Raw genomic sequence first — 22,114 nt, 5'->3', positions numbered from 1 at the left:
AACCTGACAACACTTGTCAAGCATGCTGCAAGAATTTCCACAGGAAGTCGATAGAGGCCCGAGGACGCCGATGATATCACTTAAAGCTACAATACACCCTCCGGGGGGAATTGAATGCAAAGTTGTGGTGCTTATGTTATGGCTTCATAAAGCACACTCACCACCAGCCACTGTTGCATACAGTACACTGTAGAGTAGTGGAGATGGTGTGAGAGTGACTGTATATGCAAGATTAGGTTGAACCTTGCTGCCCTCTTCAGGTTTCATGTTACCACATGCTGTGGAAGCCCCGACTCCCCTGCCCCCCAAAAAATAAGTTGTACGTTATAGGTCACATTAATGGTGGAAAATGTTTCGAAACCATTTCTTGGTCTAATTTTTATACATCACAAATACCTTAAATGTGAAAAGGGGTGTGTAGACTTTCTACATTCATTTTATCTACCTACCTTGTAAGCAAGAGATAATATTCAGTATCTTGCATAAGGACACTTTGATATGGTCACAAGGGCCGGGGATTGAACCCACAGCTTCCGGGTTGGGAGATGACCACCCTACCACTGAAGCTGAGCCATGCCGCCCCCAATACTCATTTGGATTAGACTGATGCAACACCATCCTATACACAAATAAAACCATTTCCAAAATAGAATTCCAGGACAAAAACAAGACAAAATTATTCGTCTCTTTTAATTTAGATCGTTTAATGTTAATTCCATGCTGTGTTTCAGTAAGAACAATACAGATTCCCTGTCTGTGGCTCCAGTCAGATATCCAGTAGTACAAATTAGCTACAAGTTACACATGATGCAGCAAAACAAAGAGAAGCAAAAGAACTTGCAGAGAAATACGCTCTCAACCAAAAGGACCTTTAGTACAAAGTTGGGGAAAGCTGCAGAAAAGAATACTATTGAGCGCAAACATTACAACCATATTTTTTTTTTGGCTCTCTATGAAGGAGCGGGTCCAAACTGATACTTGACCTTTTTTTTCTACCCCTAATTCAAACAGCAAGTAATAATGCAACCTTCAGGCAGGCGTATGTGCACTGTTACAGTATTGAGCACAAAGTACAGTCCAAAGACACCTACAAAAAACAGAAGGGGAAAAAAAAAAGACTAAGGTGTAATAGCACTTCTTTGCCCCACTTGGATATCACAAATGTTGCCATCGTCCTCTGAAAGACTAACATAAAAAAAGACACTTGCAACTCTCCAAAGTGCCCATTAAAAAGTTAACATTGATTCACTAAAAACAAAGATAAAATAGCTCCCATTAACTAATAGTCAACATTTTCAGTAATAAAAGTTAATTTTTGTAATTACATTAAGAAAGATTCTCAATACATCCAGCAACTGATAAAAATATTGAGGAAAAGCAGAAAGAAACAAACACAATAAAGAAAAACAAACATAACATTTCAGAACCGCATGTACCAGGAACAAAATAAAACCCAGGGACCTCTCTTTCTAACATTGTATTTCCTGACTGAATGAAGTGGTAGTGATGTAAGGACTAATGTTTAAACAAAAGAGAAGAAAGAAAGAAAGAAGAGGAACAACAAAATGATCAACTCCAGGGCCCTGTTAGGTCCTGGAATAGCAGAGGTTGAAGAGAAGAAAGGGAAGGGGAAAAGAGGAAGAGTGAGGACAACCAAAGAAGAGGAGGAGTGTGATGAGTTGGTTGAGTTTTGGGGGTCACATGTTGTTGGCTGATAGTGGCAAAGTCTTCTCTAAGTCTGTGCTTCATCCTCGACATCTTGCAGCGCTTCTGTGGTCTGTTCTTCTCCTGCAACACCAGACACCAAAGTGACCAACACAAACAAGTGGCAGCTTCACACTGCTAGAAAAACAACACACAAATGTTGCATCGAGGGGATGCGGCAAAGTCAAACACTTCAACGCTTGAATGACTCTACCAAGATTTTCAAGAGAAATACACCTGTGTCTTTCTATGGGGTACACCCATCCAAAAATCCATCTGAATTTGACCATGTTACTTCTCTTCCAATGAAATCAGCAAGGGCTTGATTCTCAGACTAAACACTTGAATGTTGATTAAAGGTTAAGGCTATTGTTCACAACTCAACCATCCTGGACAAAAAAAGGGGAAAGTTCCAAGGTAAAACCCCCTGCATATCTCAGAAATGCATTAATAAAAAAGTGTGCGTACAAATTTTCTCAAATTAATATAGAATCATACAGATATGCATATGCAGTAGTGTACATAAATCTGTATGGATGTTGTCTTCATATTATATGGGCCAATGCACCAAACCAGTGCAAATTGCAATTGTCGACTGAAAATGACATCACAACTACTCACAACAACCAATCGCGGCTCACATTCAGAAAACAGGTCAGCCGTGATTGGTCCTTGTGAGTAGTTGTGATGTCATGTTCAGTCGACAGAAGACAAAATGGCCGCCCCCAGAGATGGCTAAAAACGAGTGCATTTTGCTGCTTGTGCTTATGTTTGTGTTGATTTCTCTGTTAATATTGGGATGAAGTGATGTGCTCTTCGAAAGTTGGTTCTATTAATCAAAACATAGGCACCATAGCACACCGGTGTTACTGGCATGTTGCTAGCAGAGAGAAAGAAAAAAAAAGATGCTGAGATGTCTGGATTCAAGGATGATCCTTTTGTTGAAAACGGGGAAAAAGACAAGCAACATGCATGTTTTGCACTCGAAGATGAGACAACACCTACAAGTTTCGTTTCATCTGTCTGACATATATATAAGATAGCTCTGTGAACCTAAGCTAGCTAGGTTAGCTCAACAGTGTAGCTCACTAATCGCTGGTCAAATACTTCATGTCGGTTCTGCATTTCATTGAGAGCCATAGATTGGACACCATGGACACTGTAATCTTGAAACTATACTGTTTAACACCGGTCGTTATTCAACCATCAACATCAATACGTAGAGTGAGAACAGAGTCTTTAAATAGAGTCCATGCAGAGTACTTTTCTGTTCAAGCATATCCGCCATATTTGATGTCGCTGTGACTCTCTAAACTAATGCACGTCAACTTCAAAGTGACATCCCACAAAGTGCACAAAGCTAATACATTTCGTTCACCCATTTATACACACTAATTAGATTTGGGTAAGAAATTGGCACCTGAAACAAAGTACTGTATTTTCCAGACTATAAGCCGCACCTTTATATAAACAGCACCCACTCTATTCTAAAAATAAATCCTGACAAAAAACATATATAGGCCGCACCCATCTATGTTGAAAAATTTGATATTTACTGCATTTACAGAATGATTTTGAACTGTAAATGTACAAGAACCTGAACAGATTCTTTCCTAAACAGTGCCTTTTAACACAGCAGCAACTTTGCAGATTAAAATGGCCGAGAGAAAATAAAGTACTTATCTTCATTTCACTCCCTGCTGCGACTCCATTTTGTCAGTTAATGTCCACCTTTTATTGCTCTACTTCTGTATGCCACCTAATGCATAACCTAGTGCATAGTGCCCTCGCCTGTTGAACTCCTCCACCTGCAGTCACATCCTGTTAACGGCAATTGTATTCTATCGCTAGCCGTGAAAAAAATAAATTCCACAGAATAGCCACACCGGTCTTTCAGCCACATGGTTAAAAACCTAGGAAAAAAGTAACGGCTTATAGTCTGGAATATACAATTTGTAATATTTAAATCTGATGATTATACACGTTTACGCCCTCATTCAGCATATTTCAGTTTTCATCACATTAACAATGTGATACTCATAAATGTTAGATTGAAAAAAATAACATTCTTCTAAATAATTCAAGTGTTTGACATTCATTTTATAAGTTCATTGTTTTTCTTATTTTTACAGATTTGATTATATTTATAGCGATAATGCACTCTTTGTAGTGGGATCAGGGAAAACATTATTATTCCAACATTGTTTTACTGAGCAGCATTTTATAACTTCACTTATGACTTGCTTGAACCAAGCAAAGATTTGACTTGCTTGAAATTTGGTGGCGACTCGACTTGCTTGATTTTTTTAAGATTGTCGGGAGGGGAGATTTGGGGCTAAAATCGTGCCGATTATCCTCCCAAGTGAACCAAGCTTAATTACTTTCAAAACAAAATTTGTAATATTTCTTCTTCCATGATTGAAATTACAGGTACAATTTACTTTTATTCTACTATTATATGGAAACATTTCTTTTATTCAAGCCAAATGGAAGAGATTACTAAATTAGAATGAAAGATTTACAAAGAGCCAACAGTTGTGTTACAATTACTAGTAAGTGTATTTAAAAAGGGAAGGCATTCTGAGTAATATTGTGTATGTGGAATATGAGTAAAGCAGCAAAATCCACCCGTTTTCAGCCATCTCATAGGGTGGCCATTTTGTCACTTACCATCTCACCTGCCAACCTGTTTTCTCAAGATGTGCCATGATTGATCTTTACCCGAGCAACTGCGATGTCATTTTCAGTCGACAGAAAGTGGTAAAATTACCGCCCTCTGAGATGGAAAAAAACGGGTGGATTTTGCTGAACTCATAGTCCACGAACACAATATTAAGCAGAATGCCGTGTTTAACAATTGTAAAGGAAATCTTGACTTCCAATATAAGCTATTGATAAAGACTGCAAGTGATTAATGCTTGACTTGGCACTCAGTGGGTATTTGAAGTTGCTCCCCTTTTCGGTACAACATCATTGTCAAAGAATTGCTGGCATGACACATGCAGGTAACGTTTTCCAGAACAATGAAGTTGAACATCAATGTTTTAACATTAGCTCTTTTCATAAGTAGGCCGCATGTTTTTTTTAAGTGTATCAGCATCAATTTGTGGATAAAGATGGAGATAAATCTAAGTGATAACATGCGTCTCACCTTCTCCCTGCATATCTAAAGTCCATAGTGTCAGGTTGTCACGTAACAACTGCATGATAAGTGTGGAGTCTTTGTAGCTATCTTCACTCAGCGTGTCGAGTTCTGCAATTGCGTCATCAAACGCAGCCTTCGCCAACCTGCGCAGAAATGCAGTACACTTTGTTGGCTCAAGTTATGATCTTTGCCACCAAATATGAAGCAGGTCCTCATTCTGGTCAAAATTGACTTGCTAAGAAAGCTAACTAGTTGAATTGAATTTCAGTTAATAAACTAACAAGACAATATTAAAACATTGGACAGCCACAACAAAGACCTGCAAGCACGATCCGGTGAGTTGAGGATCTCGTAGTAGAAGACGGAGAAGTTGAGTGCGAGACCAAGGCGAATGGGGTGTGTGGGTGGCAGCTCTTGCGTGGCAAGATCAGTAGCAGTTTTGTAGGCCACCAGGCTCTGCTCTGCGGCTTCCTTTCTGCCGTTGCCTGTAGCAAACTCTGCCAGGTACCTATGGTAGTCGCCCTTCCTGAAGTTGTACAAATACAAATGTTGCTGTCATGCTTGTAGTCACACCTATAGTGGTAGTGGGGACTGTGCTGTATTCATTTGATTCTCAAAAAAAATGCACTGATAAAACTTCTAACACTTCATTCTTTTGAACAGTTAGACCACACACACATTTTGTTGTAGAAGACTTTTGACTCTCCAGCAACAGCAGAGGGGAGTAGGTGCCTTTCCAATGCCTCCAGAATGTCACCACAGATTGACTTAAGCTCATCTTCAACCTGCCACAAATAAAAAACAAAACAAAACCAAAAAAATAGTCAGGCAAACATTTATCATGCTCAATTCAGGTTAACTTACTGTTAGCGCCAACCAAATAATTTAGGGTAGTATGCAGCCTGTTTCCCCCCCGAATTTTTTATTCTAAAAATGTAACGTCTTATTGGTTACACTGTAAGTGTTCCTGCAGGATTACCCAGTAACGTATTGACTGCAATCCCACAGCCCCTCCCCTCGCTGTGACACACTCTGGCCTCTCCCTGAGTAATTGCCAGCTCTTATTTCCTTTCATGAAGGCAAGCGAGTGCACAAGTTGCCAGCTATGACTCAGATGCAGTCTGTTCTGAAGCAGCTCGTAGTGCGTATTATTAATAGAAGCTGGTGATCTCACATCAGTATATAACGAGACACTTTGAATGGTGATGCACATTTGCAACAACGGGAGAAGTTAAATGGGATGTTTGGAGGCTGTTACTCTTGTCTGGGTTTTACCGTTTTCCTGTATTCCCGGACCATCTTCAATTTCTCTTCTTCACCCTTGCTCTCATCTCGCTGCTCAATGCCGCTGATTATCCTCCAGGAAGCTCTCCTAGCGCCAATCACATTCTTGTAAGCCACTGATAGTAGGTTCCTCTCCTCCACTGTGAGCTCCACATCCATGCCTGCCACGTTCTTCATAAACAACACCATCTCTGTTGATTAGACACACACAACACTCATTTCAACACATTTGTTCAGTTGTTGAGAATCCCCTGTGTAACATGTCCATGTTCCAATGCATGAGCCACCAGCTGTCTGCCACCTGCTCCAACCCCCAAATTTTATTTGATCATATCTGATAATTGGCAGCATTCAAAGTTGATGCCACGCTACAGCAAGATACAGTAAAAAACATAATGCATTATCATTTTTTACAGGCTCATACAGATGTTTCCAATAATGGGAGTCAACGATTCAGCAAAGACGTACATTTTGTTTTTAGTTGACAACGTGCTCTTACTACCACATAAATGTATATAATTATGTTGCTGCTATTTTAAAGTACCAGATGAATAATGTTATGTATTATACTCATGAATACACACGAGTGTTGGTCCATACAAAAAAAAAGCCCACTAAAATTAAATTAGAAGAGAATAAAGTTGTAATGTTATAAAATTGAATATACAAATTCTCAAATAAGAACAAAATAATCTGGGAGCATTATACCTACACATCAACATAATACTATTATACTACTGGCTGAAAACACTTGTGCTTAAAAAATCCCAACAAATATTTCGGTTTATGTACAGCAGTTATATTCTAAGTGAGAAAAAGGTTTGCACAATCACATTAAACTGCTTACACTGATGGGTTTGATGTGCCAAAACAAACGCACATTCTGTGAGACTGAACTAGGGCTGCGATTAATTTAATTACTTATTTTAATAGTTGATTAATAACTCATTCTATCCCAATGACATATTTGTCATTGCACAATGGGTCTGAAAAAGTCTGTTACTGAATGAGTTAATCTGTTGATTAATCAGACAAAAAAACGTGTTTTGATTTCTATCCCTTTATTAAAAAACTGGACATTATTTCAAATTATCAGTGTAGAAAATGCGCCATCTTAAACTGATTTATGATTCAGTCACTGGTTTGGTCTATATCATGTCAGAAAATGGGAAAAAAAAATGTTGATTGATTCCAAGGTAAAAGCATGTTTTATTTTGAACCAACACAAAGCCAATCCGTGTGCTTTGATGAAGGACGACGGAAATCGGAGAATAACGGCTGACCTATTTTCTGGAGCTGAGCCGTGATTGGTCGTTACCTGAGCAGTTGTGATGTCATTTTCAATCGACAGAAGTGACAAAATGGCCGCCCACTAAGATGACTAAAAAGGGGTGGACTTTGCTGCTCAACTCATATTCCACAAACACAATATTAATCAGAATGTTGTGTTTCAACTAGTGGGCCTGGTGGGAACATATTCTTGAAAAAAATATGTTTGCAGTGAAATTTTACACAAGCAAAAACCGACAATTTTAACATTTCCAGAACCTTTCAAGCAAGAGACACACGTCTATTCTTGTAATATTGCAGCTTCACCATTGAAAAAAAAAGAAGTAATATTACAACTACACAAATGCATCGTGTTGGTATTCTAAGTTTGGTTCACATAACATTTGCTCACTAGACGTGAAAGTATGAGGACAACTGCATGGGCTTACGAAACGGTTCAGTATCCCCAACGTGCCAAACGGAGCTAAAACCTGCATTACCTGAATGGCCGCGCTAAGCGAGAAGTGTGGCGGCAACACCCTCAGTTCAGAATGTGTGAAGATATTTCACGTCTAAAGAAAATAACCAGAAATCCGCTGCAGAACAACCACATTAAGTTAACCACATTCCAGCCAGGTTTCCATGTAGTCAGTAGCCCATCAATCAATCTCTCCCACAGCTCCAAATCCCGTGAGTGAGTCATGGCACATTCATTTAACGTTACTAAGCAACCTTATAACTGTCGCACAGGCAGGTGTCTAAAAACAGCCCCGATGAGACCACTAATGGTATGCCGCTCGAACGGGTGTGAACGACATCAGAAAGGGTGGAAGAGGGGGGTCATTTTCGTCAATCGAGCTGAAACGCGCGGCCATGAAAACAGCAGCCCATCAAGTCAACAGTTGCCCCCCCCCCCCCCCCCCCACGTTACACTTCGGGTGATTTGCGTCTGAACCCCAACCCGCTTTATGGCAATGATTCAGAACACGTTCACAAAGCCACTGAGTGCGTTTAAAGGATAGGCGGTGGGTATGTGAGGTACGCTGGTGCAGGGAGGTAACTCCTGACAGCTCACGCTCTACTGGTCCGCCATTTTGTTGTAGCCCTTTCGCTAACGCTCGCCTCTGAACGGCACTTGTTCAATCCACTTTCAATTTGGACATCTGCTAGCAATGCCATTCATTAGCAGTAGGCGTGAGCATTTAATTCCATTCACAGCAGCGTGCCACTCGGCATGTAGCCAAGCTACATTTAATGGTAGCAAAACCGCCAAGCGAAGCACCACTCTGTTAACATTAGTTAGCTAGCAGAGGGGAGAAAATGCCAGCGCTGAGCATGTCCCACTCCAAGTGGTGTGCTTACCGTCATATCGCTCGGCCTGCTCAGCGAGTTTTGCCTGGTACACGCATTCTTCTCGCTCTGCCATTGCGTATAGAACCGTCGAAAGTGACAAATAAATTTGTCGGGGCGGGGGGGAACACGGTAATGTGCCTGCTTGGTCTGTCAGCGGTTCCTAAAAACCAACTGGGTCGTCTCGAATGATGTTCCGCCCAACCGGCAGCAGAGAGGATGGAGTAAAGATGGCGGCCAGTCTCATCCGGGTAATCTCATACGCACCTGATTCGTCTGCTCTGTTACGTAGAATACGCATCGCTTGACTTTAAACGGAGAAAGTGTGTAATTATGTTGCGTGTCTTCCCCCAAATATATTTTTTTTCATAAAATTCCCTAACCGGGAAACCACGTGAGTCTACCTCACACGCTGACAATGTCCAAGGGGATTTACGTGACTGCAGAGGATTTTCCCCCGATTAATTCTTCAATGGCGTTATCTTACTTCTCTTGTAGACACCCATGCATCTTTGGCTACATTTCTGGCGGGACGTCCTTTTCAATTTGAGTTTGTTGACCTTTGTTTGAACAGGTTAAAAATTCATTGAGATTTACAATCTCTTTTGGAAGAGTGACCTAGGATTTTAATTTAGGATTTCTGCTTCAAGTGTGAAATCCCATACGTTTTATACTCCTCCTTTTATAAATGTTTGTTTTAACTCATCCCCAACTGGGGATGTCCTAATCATACCTTTTTGGCACCTGAGTCCAAATCTTTGTTTTTAAGGATGCCAATATTGAGTCACGATCAAATACCTTGGCAATACAAAAAAAAAATAAAGGCAGTTATTATTTTGTCAGGGCAAATCTGCTCGTACTATTTTGCCATGAACGGCAATCGCCAGAGCAAAGAATTCTTGGCCTGCCGTGAATTGGCTATTTTACCGTGATTATAGTAGATTGGCCGTAATAGGTTATATTAGTGTGATGTGTAGGCTGCCGGGAATCGGTTATTTTGCCGTTAGTCATGTACTGCACATGATTTCTTGTTTTGTCACTAAAAATAGGCTGTTATCCGCATTGCCAGCCTAAACCATAATCCCCAGAGCAGGGTTATCAGGGACATTCCCCCTTTCTGGGCCACTTTGTCAGTCGGACACACTTTGCATCTTTTCAAACACAGCAATCGCCTCGTCTAAGTTCTTTAACGTTCAACGCAGAGCGAATCCGACTCCATTGTCATGGCAGCATTCATGGTGAAATGTGGCAAATATGGCGTTGATTACTCAACGTCGACCAAGTTCTTGCACGATTCATGGCAAAACAACCACTGTCCAAAAAAAGCGTGCATATAAATGGTCTCAAATTAATGTAGAAATGTACATCCAGACATGTACTGTATACTGTTATATGCTACATAAATATGCAATGGCGTCATCACATCCTGCGCTGAAATGTAATCATTGAGGTGGGTGCTGTTGCGACGGCGGACGCGATGTTATGGAAGTTAATCGGCGACAGGGCACGACCGTCACGCTCAGAAAAGTTCATCGCTGACGGGGGTGGAGAGCGGCCGTCACGTGCTTCAACCAGCCACGATACAGACCGGCTGTTTGGGAAAATAAACTCTTTTTTCCAAAGTTCCCGATGGTCACCACACTCCTTGACACAAGAAGGTTTGCTCACTTTCTGTTTTTCATTTGTTTTATATTCCCACACTAGAAGTGTTTTTCATACAAAGAAGTAATGTAATTTTCTTTACTGCTGTGTTAGCATGGGTCAGTGATAGACTACAGTGTGTTACTAATTTACTAACTACGTACACATTATTATGCTGCTGCTGTCGGAATAAAACTCCATTGAGGACCGCCATAAAGACAAGTGGTTGTCAAGCTTCTTACATAAACTACCATCTAAAAAAATACTTGTTTTTCCTAGTAGCACAATTATGGCCAACATTAATGTAAAATACAGTTACATAGTAGGCCTAAGTGTTAACTAAAAAAAAAGACAGACGTTCTAATCCTAAAACTATATTCAATATTTCTGTAAGACATTGTAACCTTATGCACACAAATGTACTGTACTGGAATAAGAAAACATTTAAGCCACTGTAACAATATGCAGTCTGAACAATTTAATTCACTGACTCTTTCACGCTAGAGGACCTCACAGACCACTTGTGTACTAGTAGCACACAGAATCACTGGTCTAACAAAAACGAGGGAAACTGTCATGAATTTTACTTGATTTACTAGTTTAATTAACACATCACATGCTACAGAAAAAAAGTTAATTACAATTGTCTCAAAAGAATATAGTGTTATAATAAAATTACACAACTGCTATCAACAGTTCCCAGTGGCATTTTGCCACCCCTCACTTTGCATGAAAGGAAAACCTTGGCTTTCTGTATGATCATTTAAAATTTAATTTAAGTAACTAAGCAACTGCTGCATGCGGTACCCAGACCACATTTGCAAATTGGCCAGAAAAATCGGCTTCGATGCCATTTCAAAAATGTGTTTTGAATGTTATAATTGAACATAACATACAGTATTAGAAATCAGGTAATGGAGAGCAGTCACTTTTTTTTTTCCTTTTGAGAAGGAGGATTTGTATCATTGCAAACTGCGTGAGAGCAATCAAGTGTTTTCAGTTCAGTCATCTCCTTTACTGTCTAAAAAAAACAAGTACATGATAGTGATCTGTGTGAATATTGTTCCTGGTGTTACCCGAAGGCAACATGGTGTGTGGGACAGAATGTGGACCGTATACGAGAACTCTCCATACAACACTCATCTTCAGTCCACTCCTATGTAATGTGGGTGAGCAAGGTAATGATTGTCAGATTGGGTGGTGGGGGGGGGGTTAAATTGAGGAAGGGACTTGAAATGAAATGACCCTCTTAAAATTGCAAAAGTTTGTGGCTAGACACAAAGGGGGAAAAAAATGTAAAGAATAAGCATTAGATAAGTAGTCACAGAGAAAAGACAGGTCTCAAGAATACAATAAGAAAATGGGTGCAAGTTGGCCTAACAAATTTTAAAAAAGGGACAAAAACAATTAGCACTTACTTTCCCCCTTTGAATTTTTCTAAGGTCTGGTATGAACTAACAAGGTGAGCAACAAAAATCTGTTGTGAAGACTACCAAGATAAATAAATGCTAGTTTAGCATGTAATGACAATGACAATGCATCATATACTTAATTTTTTTTTTCTTGCATAGAACTACTTGGGGAGTGATGATGGGCGAAATGGGAATGAGTTGGGAAGAGATTGAATTGTGTTTGCATTTCTCTTCCAACAACGGTCATGACTGGAGTCTCTTACGATATACTGATAGCTTCTAGTTCTTATCACAGGTTTATGTGTGGGCACATTGGTGAGCAGTAGATAATAATCAGATCATCAATCAAGAGCTTGGTAGATTGTGCGGTGTGAAAAAAATGGAAGTGCACATGACCACTTTTGATTCAGTCTCGACTAGTATGTGGTCTTAATGTGTATGGGACACAATTTTTAATATGCTGTAATGAACAAAATATCCATGTCGCAATGAACGGTTTCTCGAGTTGATACACATTAACCGAGTATTTCCTTGATTTAGCATTACGCTTTGAAAATCTTCCGGGCGGGGCGAAATCGTGACGAACGCGGATAAGACGTAATCGAGCCATGTCTCTGACTTGCTGGCTGTTAAGTGCGCTCGTCGTGGTTTTTCTTCGGATTAATTTTGTTTCTTCTTTAATTGAACAATAAAAACGAGCGCCCAAAACTTACCAACAGCCCGTCATTGACATTTTCAGAGTCTGAAGTTGGCGCGGCTGGGCCAGTGACGCAAGCACCGGGTCAAACGGCCGGTGGGCGGACTCAGCTCACGACAATGTGCAGTTTTCTGAATCTGTTTTTAGGCTTTTTCATTCCATTTTTACCTAAGTAATCACTGAAATCTCATTATTTGTACTCCTTAAAAAGTACTCCTCAAAATGAACCCTTTGATTTTCCTGTGGCTGACCAAGGACATTTTGTTAATTGCCCATCCCGATTTAACAGACAATGCTGCAGTGTAAAAAAAATACATTTAAAAACTGTGAGCAGGACTAATTTGTGGAAAAAAAAAACGGATCAAAATATCTGACACAGTAGCATGAAGTGATAAAATTAGGGAGTGGTTAAAGTTTGATAATCAATTTTCCACATTACTTCCCGATTAGGGTCGCAGACCAACTGGAGCCTAATCTTGCTGACTTTGGGCGAGAGGCGGGGTACATAACAGACTGGTCGCCTGTCCATCGCATTGCTAAAATTCAAGTTGACTGGTGATTGACTTGCATATTTTGACTTGCTCTGGTTTTCACTGCGCAGTAAATCAAATCAATCCACAACTACAATTAAAAATCCTTCACATTGTTAACTTGGCTCACATTGTGCCACAGACTCGCGACGGAATGAATTTTACCACATTTTACCTGAGCAGCTTGTCGACACTTCAGGAGGTCAACACGCAGCTAAAGTTAGCTCGGTAAGTCATGGCCAGAGAACTCGACAGAAAGATTCACAATAAGGTTCACAAAGTTCTTATGACGATTACTACCTAACCTGCCAATAAGAAAACTGAGCTGTGCTGTTCATGTTGCTCTCTTAATACTGTAAATTTGATAGTAACTAAAATCTCAGTCAGCGCAAGGGCAGACGCCTGCCAAAGCTGAGCAATGCTCTATTTGAGTCACATACCTAACTGTTTACCTCTTCATGGACGCTCAACTGCTGCTAAAGCCTGAATTTTGTATTTTAAAAAAAAGAAAAAAAAAGAAAGAAATTCACACCTTATCATTCACTAAAGATTCTGGGAAAATCTTAAGTCGTAATATTAATGAGTGTGTTTTGGGACAATTCTGGATCCCGAGAATTTGACAGTTTCCTTGGAACCGTCTGTGCCTACCTTTGAACTTATTTCCACCTAGCTTAAATGCAGCTATGAGGTTGAGGACAAAAAAATGACATTGTGCTGAGTTTTCATCTACAGGCAAACACAGGATGAGGAAATGGCCAAGTTGTGCGGAGAGTGGTATCCTGAGGAGTGAGAGGTGATAACTATGTGTCACAATGTTGAGGATCAAATGTTACAAATTCCTCGGAAAAGCTTTTTCAGACCGTCTCTCATTTTTGCATTGACTCAGTCACAGCAGGAAGTGGTGGTGACGGTCTGTCAGAAATATGCACTGGGGTCCGGTGGTTGTTTTTCAGAGTGATTGTGAGAAACTTTACTTGGTGCAGGTAGGGCAGAAGTGAGGTGGTGACCAGGAGGCGCAGGGAGGCAATGGGGTGTGAGGAGGCAAGGTCTAACACTAGTGTCCAGGTTGCACCCGCCAGTCCACTCTCAGCTGAGTTCATCCTCGGCGTTGTGCTGGTCCAGCAGTTTGACGTGTGTGAAGGGGAAGTGGCCGCGTTTGCCTTTGCATTCGCCTTCCCACTGGCCGTTTACGTTTATTTTAGTCACTTTCACCATGTCGCCTACCTGGAGAGGGAGACAAATTGCGGGCGTCAACAAAGACGGACAGAACTAGAAGTAAGCAGTGTGAACTGGGTGAAGCACTAAACAGGGGTGGAGAGCAGTTTTTATAGTCTGCCGAGGGCCTTAGTAAAACTAAGAAATAGTATTTGAATTATTACACAAGTGGATTGGTTTACAAGATTCCTGACAAATGATGCTATGGAACTTCGTGAAATAAACTAGTTGGCGCGGTGGCGTCAGAATGCGGCACAATCAGTTATAGCCGTACATACTGGTTTTCCATTTGATTGTTCTGTCTTTTTGGCCAAGAAGTGATTTTCATAAATATACAGTAAACAAATGACGACTGCTGCATTAATGTACGTTAGTTGATAGGCCATGGTACATTCCAACTTCCGTAGACATTCGGGCTACCTCGCCAATTTGGAATGCCGTCGTAAACTGAGGACTGCCTGAATTCATGAGGAACATTTGTGGTTTCAGCTCCTGTGAGCTTTTATTCATTTTTATAATGGCATAACGGAGCAAATCAAATGGTCTTGGAAGTAGGCCGCCCCCGCCCTAAAGTGCCGCATGGGCATACGCAAAGCCAAACTTCACACTACAATGCGGTCCATTTCTTTTAAGTTTCTGCTTTACAATCGAATCTGACATGAAAAGAGTTCGATAAACCAGCCGTGTGTTTAGTTTTAAACAGACATGCCAGCTTTGTGCTAAATGAGCACGTTAACAAATCAAGACCGCACAAAATACAACTAAACAAAATGTGATATTTTATCTGCATTTTAAACACCAATCCCTGATAACTGATTAACGACGTTTCAAAGTAGTAAATGTTAATATTAGGTTAGGTAACAGCGTGTATCATTTAGATCATTTGTCCGCTAGTGTAGACCACACTCAAAGTTGAGAGTGAAATGAAAAAGTTTGGTGTTTCCTGCACTTGCTTGCCCCAGGAGGATATCCTGCAGCGCGCACCGCGTTTGCTACAAGGGTGTGGCTGTTTTACCCGAGGAACCTTGCAGTCCTGGACGTTAATCTCATTTCAAATCACAATTTTTAAGATATCTTCTTAACGCAGCTTTTGAATGCTGCGCCACTGCGGGAAAGTGCAAACCGTTTGTGCAGTCTCCCTCTTCGCACGCTTCTGTGTTTTAAAGCCACAGGTGGATAAATGCCTCAACTACTATCATTACACAAATACTCCGAGTGGAGTTGAAATTGTCGTAAATCACCACACCACAATAGACACATTTTTCAGGTCCAAAAGAGTATTACTAGAAACTGCGCAGTATTGACACAAACGGAATAAAAAGAGTGACTAAGAGACAGAAGTCTGAAGCCAAAGGGATCCAAGACAAGGAAATGTGAGCTAATAATTAACAGTCCCATCCGGTGCCTACATGCTGAGTCACTTCTCTGACCTGCTGGAGAAAACCCAAGAAGCTACCCTTGGCCAGGGTAAAGCCAGAAAAATTGAACAAAAAAGGGAGCGGGACCACTAGCTTGCAAAACAGGACCAATGTTGGGCAAGCTACTTGGAAAATGTAGTGCACTCAGCTACAAGTTATGCTACTGTAAACGAGCCTTCACTATACTGATGCAAATTACTAGAGAAATGAAAAAAAAAAAAAAAAAACTAAGCTAAGATTAATTAACTAAGATTAATGCAATATCATCATTAATGCAGTGACAGCGCTGTGCTATTGACATTACTGAACAGTGTGTTAACTAAACTAAAATTGTAGTTGCAGATGGGGTCATTGTTCTCCATGAAATGTTTTTTTTCTAATCCAACATATTGTTTGCTAGTGCTATGTTGCCTTTTGATGTTTGATATCTGATTTGCGATGAGTATCTTGGTTGGCAATTGTTGTCTTATCGTGGAGAAAGCTCTGAATGTGTACTTAAATGTGCATTTCAGGTCAAGAATTGCCAGGGCAAAGGCAGCTTCTTAGATGTTGGAACATTACGATGACGCTTCTGAGAAATGTAGTTAAAACTAGTGAAGCCGCGACTTGTGATGCCGCCACATCCCAGCGCAAACTAGGACCTCTGTCAAAGTAAGTAAACAATAAATGGACATACATTGAATATTATACTTTAGAAACATGACATTAAGAAATACAGTATACCAATGGCCGTGTGCTGGTGTCTGCAGCAAACTCAAGTCTTCGAGTCCTGCTCCGACTTCACAGGGCCCAGAGGAAACGGTCCTGTTCCCCAAGCATAAACTATTTCCTCCACCAAGTGGCCTGCTCAGTAGGAGCCCTGCGCCTGCTTCCAAACACTTGGGCGGCTCAGCCACAATGACCAAGGAGTTCAGCTCGATCACTCTAATGCGTTTGGAATTAGGGCTGCACGATATTGGAAAAGCATGCGATATGGATGTTGACTTAATATCGACATTAATGCGATATTTAACATGTACCCAAAGAAATGACTTTTTTTTTTTTAACCTATTGAAAGAAGTCATTTTTTTTCCATGTGGTAAAATAAGCAAGCTCTTTCTGTTCTTAGCTAATTAATTGTAATTCTCCTAGATAACGCCTTGGGTGGCAATGTGCATTTAAATCTGACTGGTCAAATTTAGATAAAAGCACACAATTCCATAAGAAAAGTATTGCATGTCTTTGCGATATGCATACTGCGTAGGCCATTACCCCGATATCGATATTTTTTCGATATGTTGTGCAGCCCTATTTGGAATCCTCTCCCCTGGTGCAAAGACAAACTGCTCTGAAGTCAGTTACAGTGCACACGCTGTGCCCCGCTAAATGGGCACCAGGCGCATTGGACCCGGCCCCCAGGAGATGCTAGATGCATCCCTACTCCCAACCCACCTGATTCAAATCATCAGGATCACCAACAGGCTTTTGCAAAGCTTGCTGATGAGCTGATCGTTTGAATCAGGTGTGTTGGAGTAGGGTTGGACCTAAAACAGGCTGGATAGGAACTGTTGAGGACTGGACTTTGGCACCCCTGGTCGAGGCTTAACAGCTTCTGACTTCCAGATCAGAGTTCAGGGCATATACAGTAAAGCAACCAGGATGTTTTTCTTGGTATTATTGCACTGTTTTAAGCCTTCCCTTTCCTCTTTGAAAGATACATTTGAACTAACTGAAATAATCCAACTCAAGTAGCTGGCGTTATCAAGAGTTTGGTTAGATAACAGGGAAAGCTGTCAATTATTGTAAAAACTGCAACAAAAAGTGCAACAACTGGAAATGGGTTAGTTTCCTGTTATGTCAATAAATGTGTGGAATTGGATGTGAATATATAGTAATATCATAGTTTCAATTGATCAATATAATAATGGGAGTCTGTTTTTAAGACCAGAAACATGAATAGGCAGATAAAACGACGGCTGACCTACTTTCCGGACTCTGGATTTTTGAGAAAATATCAGAAAATGTACATATTTTGTGGGCTTTATTGTGGTTAATTTTGTAAACATATTTCCTGGGTTGGCGTACTGTACTAATAAAAAAGACTGAAATAACATGTTTATTCTAATGAGGATTTTAAACTTTCACACCATATTGTGTTGTTTTCAAATCTGTATAACTGTACATCTCCTGGGGGCCAAGCCCCCTGTCCACGAAACCTCCGCTGTCCATGAAACCTAGTGACGCCCCTGGTTCGTAGTGAAGGAGTTGAAAGTTTTTATTGGCTCAAAATATTGTTTGGGTTCGAAATGGTAATTTTGTCCTGTAGCACCATTTGGAGCCTCCTTGCACTCCCACCAAAAGTCTGAGTTAGGCCTGCACGATGTGTCTTTTGAATATCGCGATTGCGATGTGCGATCGTCACATCGTAGGACGTGCGATGTTTTAACTTTTTTCTTTTCTTTTCTCAGAAAACACGCAAACTTTTGTTTTGCTTCAAAAAAGCAGCAAGCTACTCCGTGCTACACAGCCTGTCTCGCTCACCCCCTCCTTCCTGCCAATCAGTCACCGGCCCCTCCCCCTCCACTCTGCTGTCTGCTAACAGGCGAGGAGACGACAGCAGCAAAAGCGGCAGTGGATTTAGTTCCCAAAAGAAAGTCAACATCCAAAATATGAAAGTATTTCGGCTATAAAAAGGAAGATTCAGAACAACAAAACATCGTTTGAATTTGGACGATTCCGATTCCGGTTCTTTGATTCGATTCCGGTTCTTGACGATTCTCGATTCCGATTCTTAACAAAACAAAAAAACAAAAAAAAAGTTATTTTTGGACAAATCACATGAACTCCTCTTCTCTTCAATTTCATGAACGTTTTACTATTTGTGCAATTTACCATGGATTATTCAAAGGGCTGTTTTTAACCAGTATATTTATTTTAATACATTTTTTGTATCATTATTTAGCATTATTTTTCATAAGAGCTTTATTTTTGAGAAGTACAATAATGCAATACAATAATGCAGCTGTTACTGAAAACATGCTACTGAACACCAATTGATTGGCTAACCTTGTCTTGCTTTAGGAAGAATATAAACATGACAAACACAACGCTGCATTTTATGGGCAAACAAGGAAAGTATCTAATCTAAGCAGTCTGTGTAACCATATGATGTACGTACAGTGTTTATGGATATGCTGCAGCTGCGTATGCTATAATCTAAATATTAGCTTGTGCATTTGTGTTTTGAACTTGTTGGTTCAATGTTGCCATTTGACGTACTTAGCCGATTCTGACTTTTGGGTCATAAGGTGCATTAATTATAATGACTTTTAGGGGTGTGTCATTTATTTGTGGAAATGTGCTATTCGCTGTCCGGCTTGGTTCTTATCTCCTGCGGATAGCGGGAGTCCACTGTATGGAAAACATTTAAATGACCACACATTCATGTTACCTCCAAAGCCAGGGCAGTCTTGTCATATGCATTGGGCACCCTCTTCTGTATGGCCCTGGCAAAGACGGGTCCATTCTGGAGATTTGGGAGGGGGGTAGGTTGGGCGTACTGGCTGGGATCTCCCATCAGTGGTGCACCGGGCTGGGCCGCAGATCCGTCAGAGTTCCCTAACATCCCCGGTCCTGCTGGCAGACACGCAGCAGGCGCGCTGGTAGCAACCGCCGAAGTCGGGGACGTTGGACGGTACTTCTCCACGTACGGCACCGGGATCATCCCTGCTCGGCCTTCAGAGTTCTGAGCGTTCCACCACTGCTCTTCGGGCTTCTCAAGAACACGGAGGATATCACCCTTACGGAATGGGAGATCCTCGTCGTCATTGCCAGGGAAATCGAAAAGCGCTCTGACGTACTCATCCTCCAGGCGAGGGGGAGGGGCACCACCAGGGCCGACGCTAATAAAGGATGTGTGTTTTGACTTGTTGATGGGTTCTATTAGGGTGGTTGTGTCCAAGTAATGGATTTTGTAGAACTCTAGCAAAGCAGGGAGCGCGTCAAACTCCTGGTCACCAATGCGAAACCTTGGATGTGACAAACTTGCTGGAATGGAGGATAGAGAAAAAAAAAAAAAAAATCGGTACACTTGTTATTATGCAACTTTATAGATAGATAGACAGATAGAGAGACAGACTTTTTTCAGGCAACACACTACAGTGAGTCCACATTGTGTGCATTTAGCTCAAAACCTTATCTAACGTTCTACGTTTCTTTTGGATGAAACAAAAGTGTCCAAACTACAGCTCGGGGCCGTTTACAACCCACTGCTGTTTTTTTTCTACACAAGTCATTTGGCTAATATTAAACTACATAATTTAAACACTGGGTGGTAAGGCGGTGGAATAAAGTCATTTTCGTCTCTCATCTGTCGGGTTGGGAACTGGGAAGCGAGTGGAACCAAGACTAGGACTTCGGTTCTCCCGGAATCGTTCAAGTTGAAATGTCGGTGCCACATTTCGATTCCTGATGCGCCGCAAGAAGGAAACCGCCCAATACAAAAAAGTACCAATAGTGTGCGCACAGCGTGGGGCAATCAACAAATATAGCGAGGTATAACCAATAGGAAATGTGTGTGCGCCACGCTTGCGCGCAGCAAGTGCAGACTGTAATGTTATGCGAATATAAAAGAGAGTTCTGCTACGACGAGGTCCAATACTGGAGGCTTTACTTTACATAGGCATTCACGGAACCGTTTCGCAGCTCCCAGCCATTCAACATGTTCGGGGCAATGGACCATACCACGTGCAAAGGTGTGTCCAGGCCAAACTATTATAGTGTATCCAAACAGATCACACCACACCGACAACAGACAAACGGCAACAAAGACGACAGGATAATGCTCGCGGGGCGTGATAATTATGGATGTTCGACACAGGTCAAAAGTGTGGCTGCACTTCATAAAAAAAGACCAAGCTGCTCAGTCAAAGGAGGTTGCAGGGCTAATAAGATTAAACACCTGTGTTTGGTCTTTGACTCTTTGCATCGACCTACTGGTGTTCTGAAATTCCTTCCTCCCCGTTGAGACATCCTATCAATGCTTAGTGTGCTTGCGCACGAATGCTCAAAAGTGAGGTGGGGTCGCCAAAAGGTGAAACGATTAAATTTGGTTTGATGCACTCACATATTTTAAATCAAACAAAACCGACTTTCCAATTGTAATTGTTTTTTGTTAAGCCCCAAATATAAATGAGTGTGTGTGTGTGTGTGTGTATATATATATATATATATATATATACATTCACATACACACACACATATACATATATATATATATACATACGTACACATGGATATATATGGTATGGTGTATGTGTGTGTGTGTGTGAGAATATGTGCTTATATAGCTTTACCTACACCGATGAATTGGTTTGAGTGTTTATAGCGAATCATAAGTCAATAATTTACAGTGTCCCTTGCATTCTTTGGATTTTCTGAATGCAGTCATGATAAGAAAGTTTGGACACCTAGTTTAAAAAAAACAAACAAACGCTTTTTTGCGTTTTGAATTAATATTAGCTGAGCCTATTATACTTAAACAATGAAATGATATACTCATGTGCATCCCCACTGGTGCAAGTCATGCAGGCGTGCTGTCTTCATTATACAGTAAAACCAGAGGTTGGTGGGGGGCAGTTGGATCAAATCATATCAAAGATATTTATTTTGCACTTTTCATACAAAAAAAATGCAACTCAAAGTGCTGATCCACAATTGTATCTTACCTGGACCGGACTGTCGGTTATTGCTGATGCTGTTGATGATATAATGCGAGACCTTGGAGTTCTCCGACACCGAGAGCACGTAGTCGCCGGGACTGGTGATGGAGTCCCGCACCAGGAACACGCCATGCCTCTGCCCCTGCAACAACGACACAGCCTCCTGTCTGCTCAAGCGACCCCAGTACCAACTGGCGCGGTCCTCGGCGTCAAAATTGCCGGCCATGATAAGCACTCCGAAGCCAAGGCGTCGTCGGGCCTTCCCCGCTCTCCCTCCCGCGATTCACACGCAATGCCTTCAACTCATACAAAACTTTAGCGCCTCAAGCACGTTTAGTAAACAGACGACATCCGCAGCTGGCCTTTGCGCATCAATTCACTGCCACAAAACCTCAGCCGTGAAAACAGGAGGATTCTTGGTGCCTGAACGATAACACTCTTGTCCAACTGTTAGAATTAGCAGAAGTTTAAGGGTCACAATTCCATATCTACCATAACGGCCGATGACAACTAAGTTCAAAAACTGAAATGGCGGATACGGGAAAACAAAAAAAAAAAAGTGGGGGGGGGGGACACCCAGTTACCGGATGTGACGTCCATTTCAATCTGCTGCATTAGTGGAAAGCTAACATTAAACAAATCCGCAATTTAGAATAAAAACATAAGGATCACCTTGTATTTGTATTTAAATATTATGTATAGCTTGTCGAGGGGATGGAAATATATCCTGTAGCATTTTTCATAGAACAT

The 22,114-nt window shown here is 41.1% G+C and overlaps 2 protein-coding genes across 3 annotated transcripts; both read right to left on the bottom strand.

The window, feature by feature from the left end:
- Nucleotides 1-676: 676 nt before the first annotated feature.
- On the bottom strand, nt 677-9,030 carry ywhae1 (tyrosine 3-monooxygenase/tryptophan 5-monooxygenase activation protein, epsilon polypeptide 1). Of its 2 annotated transcripts, none has more exons than XM_086035347.1 (6): nt 8,765-9,030; nt 6,125-6,324; nt 5,528-5,634; nt 5,169-5,375; nt 4,856-4,992; nt 677-1,788 (listed from the first exon to the last, which is right to left on the bottom strand). In XM_086035347.1, exons 1-6 carry the CDS (start codon nt 8,826-8,828, stop codon nt 1,733-1,735), a joined length of 771 nt encoding a protein of 256 aa, XP_085891473.1. In that variant the 5' UTR covers nt 8,829-9,030; the 3' UTR covers nt 677-1,732. The 2 variants fall into 2 exon arrangements, with proteins under 2 accessions (XP_085891473.1, XP_085891474.1); XM_086035348.1 differs by lacking the exon at nt 8,765-9,030 and adding an exon at nt 7,903-8,073.
- A 1,826-nt stretch (nt 9,031-10,856) lies between these two features.
- crk (CRK proto-oncogene, adaptor protein) lies at nt 10,857-21,916 on the bottom strand. Its single transcript, XM_086036634.1, has 3 exons — nt 21,371-21,916; nt 19,096-19,691; nt 10,857-14,256 (listed from the first exon to the last, which is right to left on the bottom strand). Exons 1-3 carry the CDS (start codon nt 21,588-21,590, stop codon nt 14,119-14,121), a joined length of 954 nt encoding a protein of 317 aa, XP_085892760.1. The 5' UTR covers nt 21,591-21,916; the 3' UTR covers nt 10,857-14,118.
- Nucleotides 21,917-22,114: the final 198 nt, after the last annotated feature.

The sequence above is a fragment of the Filicampus tigris genome, chromosome 7, assembly GCF_054856515.1.
Source record: "Filicampus tigris isolate MCC_2025a chromosome 7, RoL_Ftig_1.0, whole genome shotgun sequence".
Lineage (NCBI taxonomy): Eukaryota > Metazoa > Chordata > Actinopteri > Syngnathiformes > Syngnathidae > Filicampus > Filicampus tigris.
The sequence above is the reverse complement of the archived record's forward strand: the minus strand, read 5'-3'. Positions and strand labels throughout refer to the sequence as shown.

What these genes read in the sequence shown, in the direction of transcription:
- ywhae1 (XM_086035347.1), bottom strand. Translation starts at nt 8,828, where the DNA reads ATGGCAGAGCGAGAAGAATGCGTGTACCAGGCAAAACTCGCTGAGCAG. An exon ending in TCCGGGAATACAGGAAAACG is followed by an intron (nt 5,635 to 6,124) that starts GTAAAACCCAGA and finishes TATTTGTGGCAG; the next exon opens with GTTGAAGATGAGCTTAAGTC. An exon ending in AAAGTCTTCTACAACAAAAT is followed by an intron (nt 5,376 to 5,527) that starts GTGTGTGTGGTC and finishes GTACAACTTCAG; the next exon opens with GAAGGGCGACTACCATAGGT.
- crk (XM_086036634.1), bottom strand. Translation starts at nt 21,590, where the DNA reads ATGGCCGGCAATTTTGACGCCGAGGACCGCGCCAGTTGGTACTGGGGT. An exon ending in TAACCGACAGTCCGGTCCAG is followed by an intron (nt 19,692 to 21,370) that starts GTAAGATACAAT and finishes CCTCCATTCCAG; the next exon opens with CAAGTTTGTCACATCCAAGG. An exon ending in AGACTGCCCTGGCTTTGGAG is followed by an intron (nt 14,257 to 19,095) that starts GTAACATGAATG and finishes CTCCCTCTCCAG; the next exon opens with GTAGGCGACATGGTGAAAGT.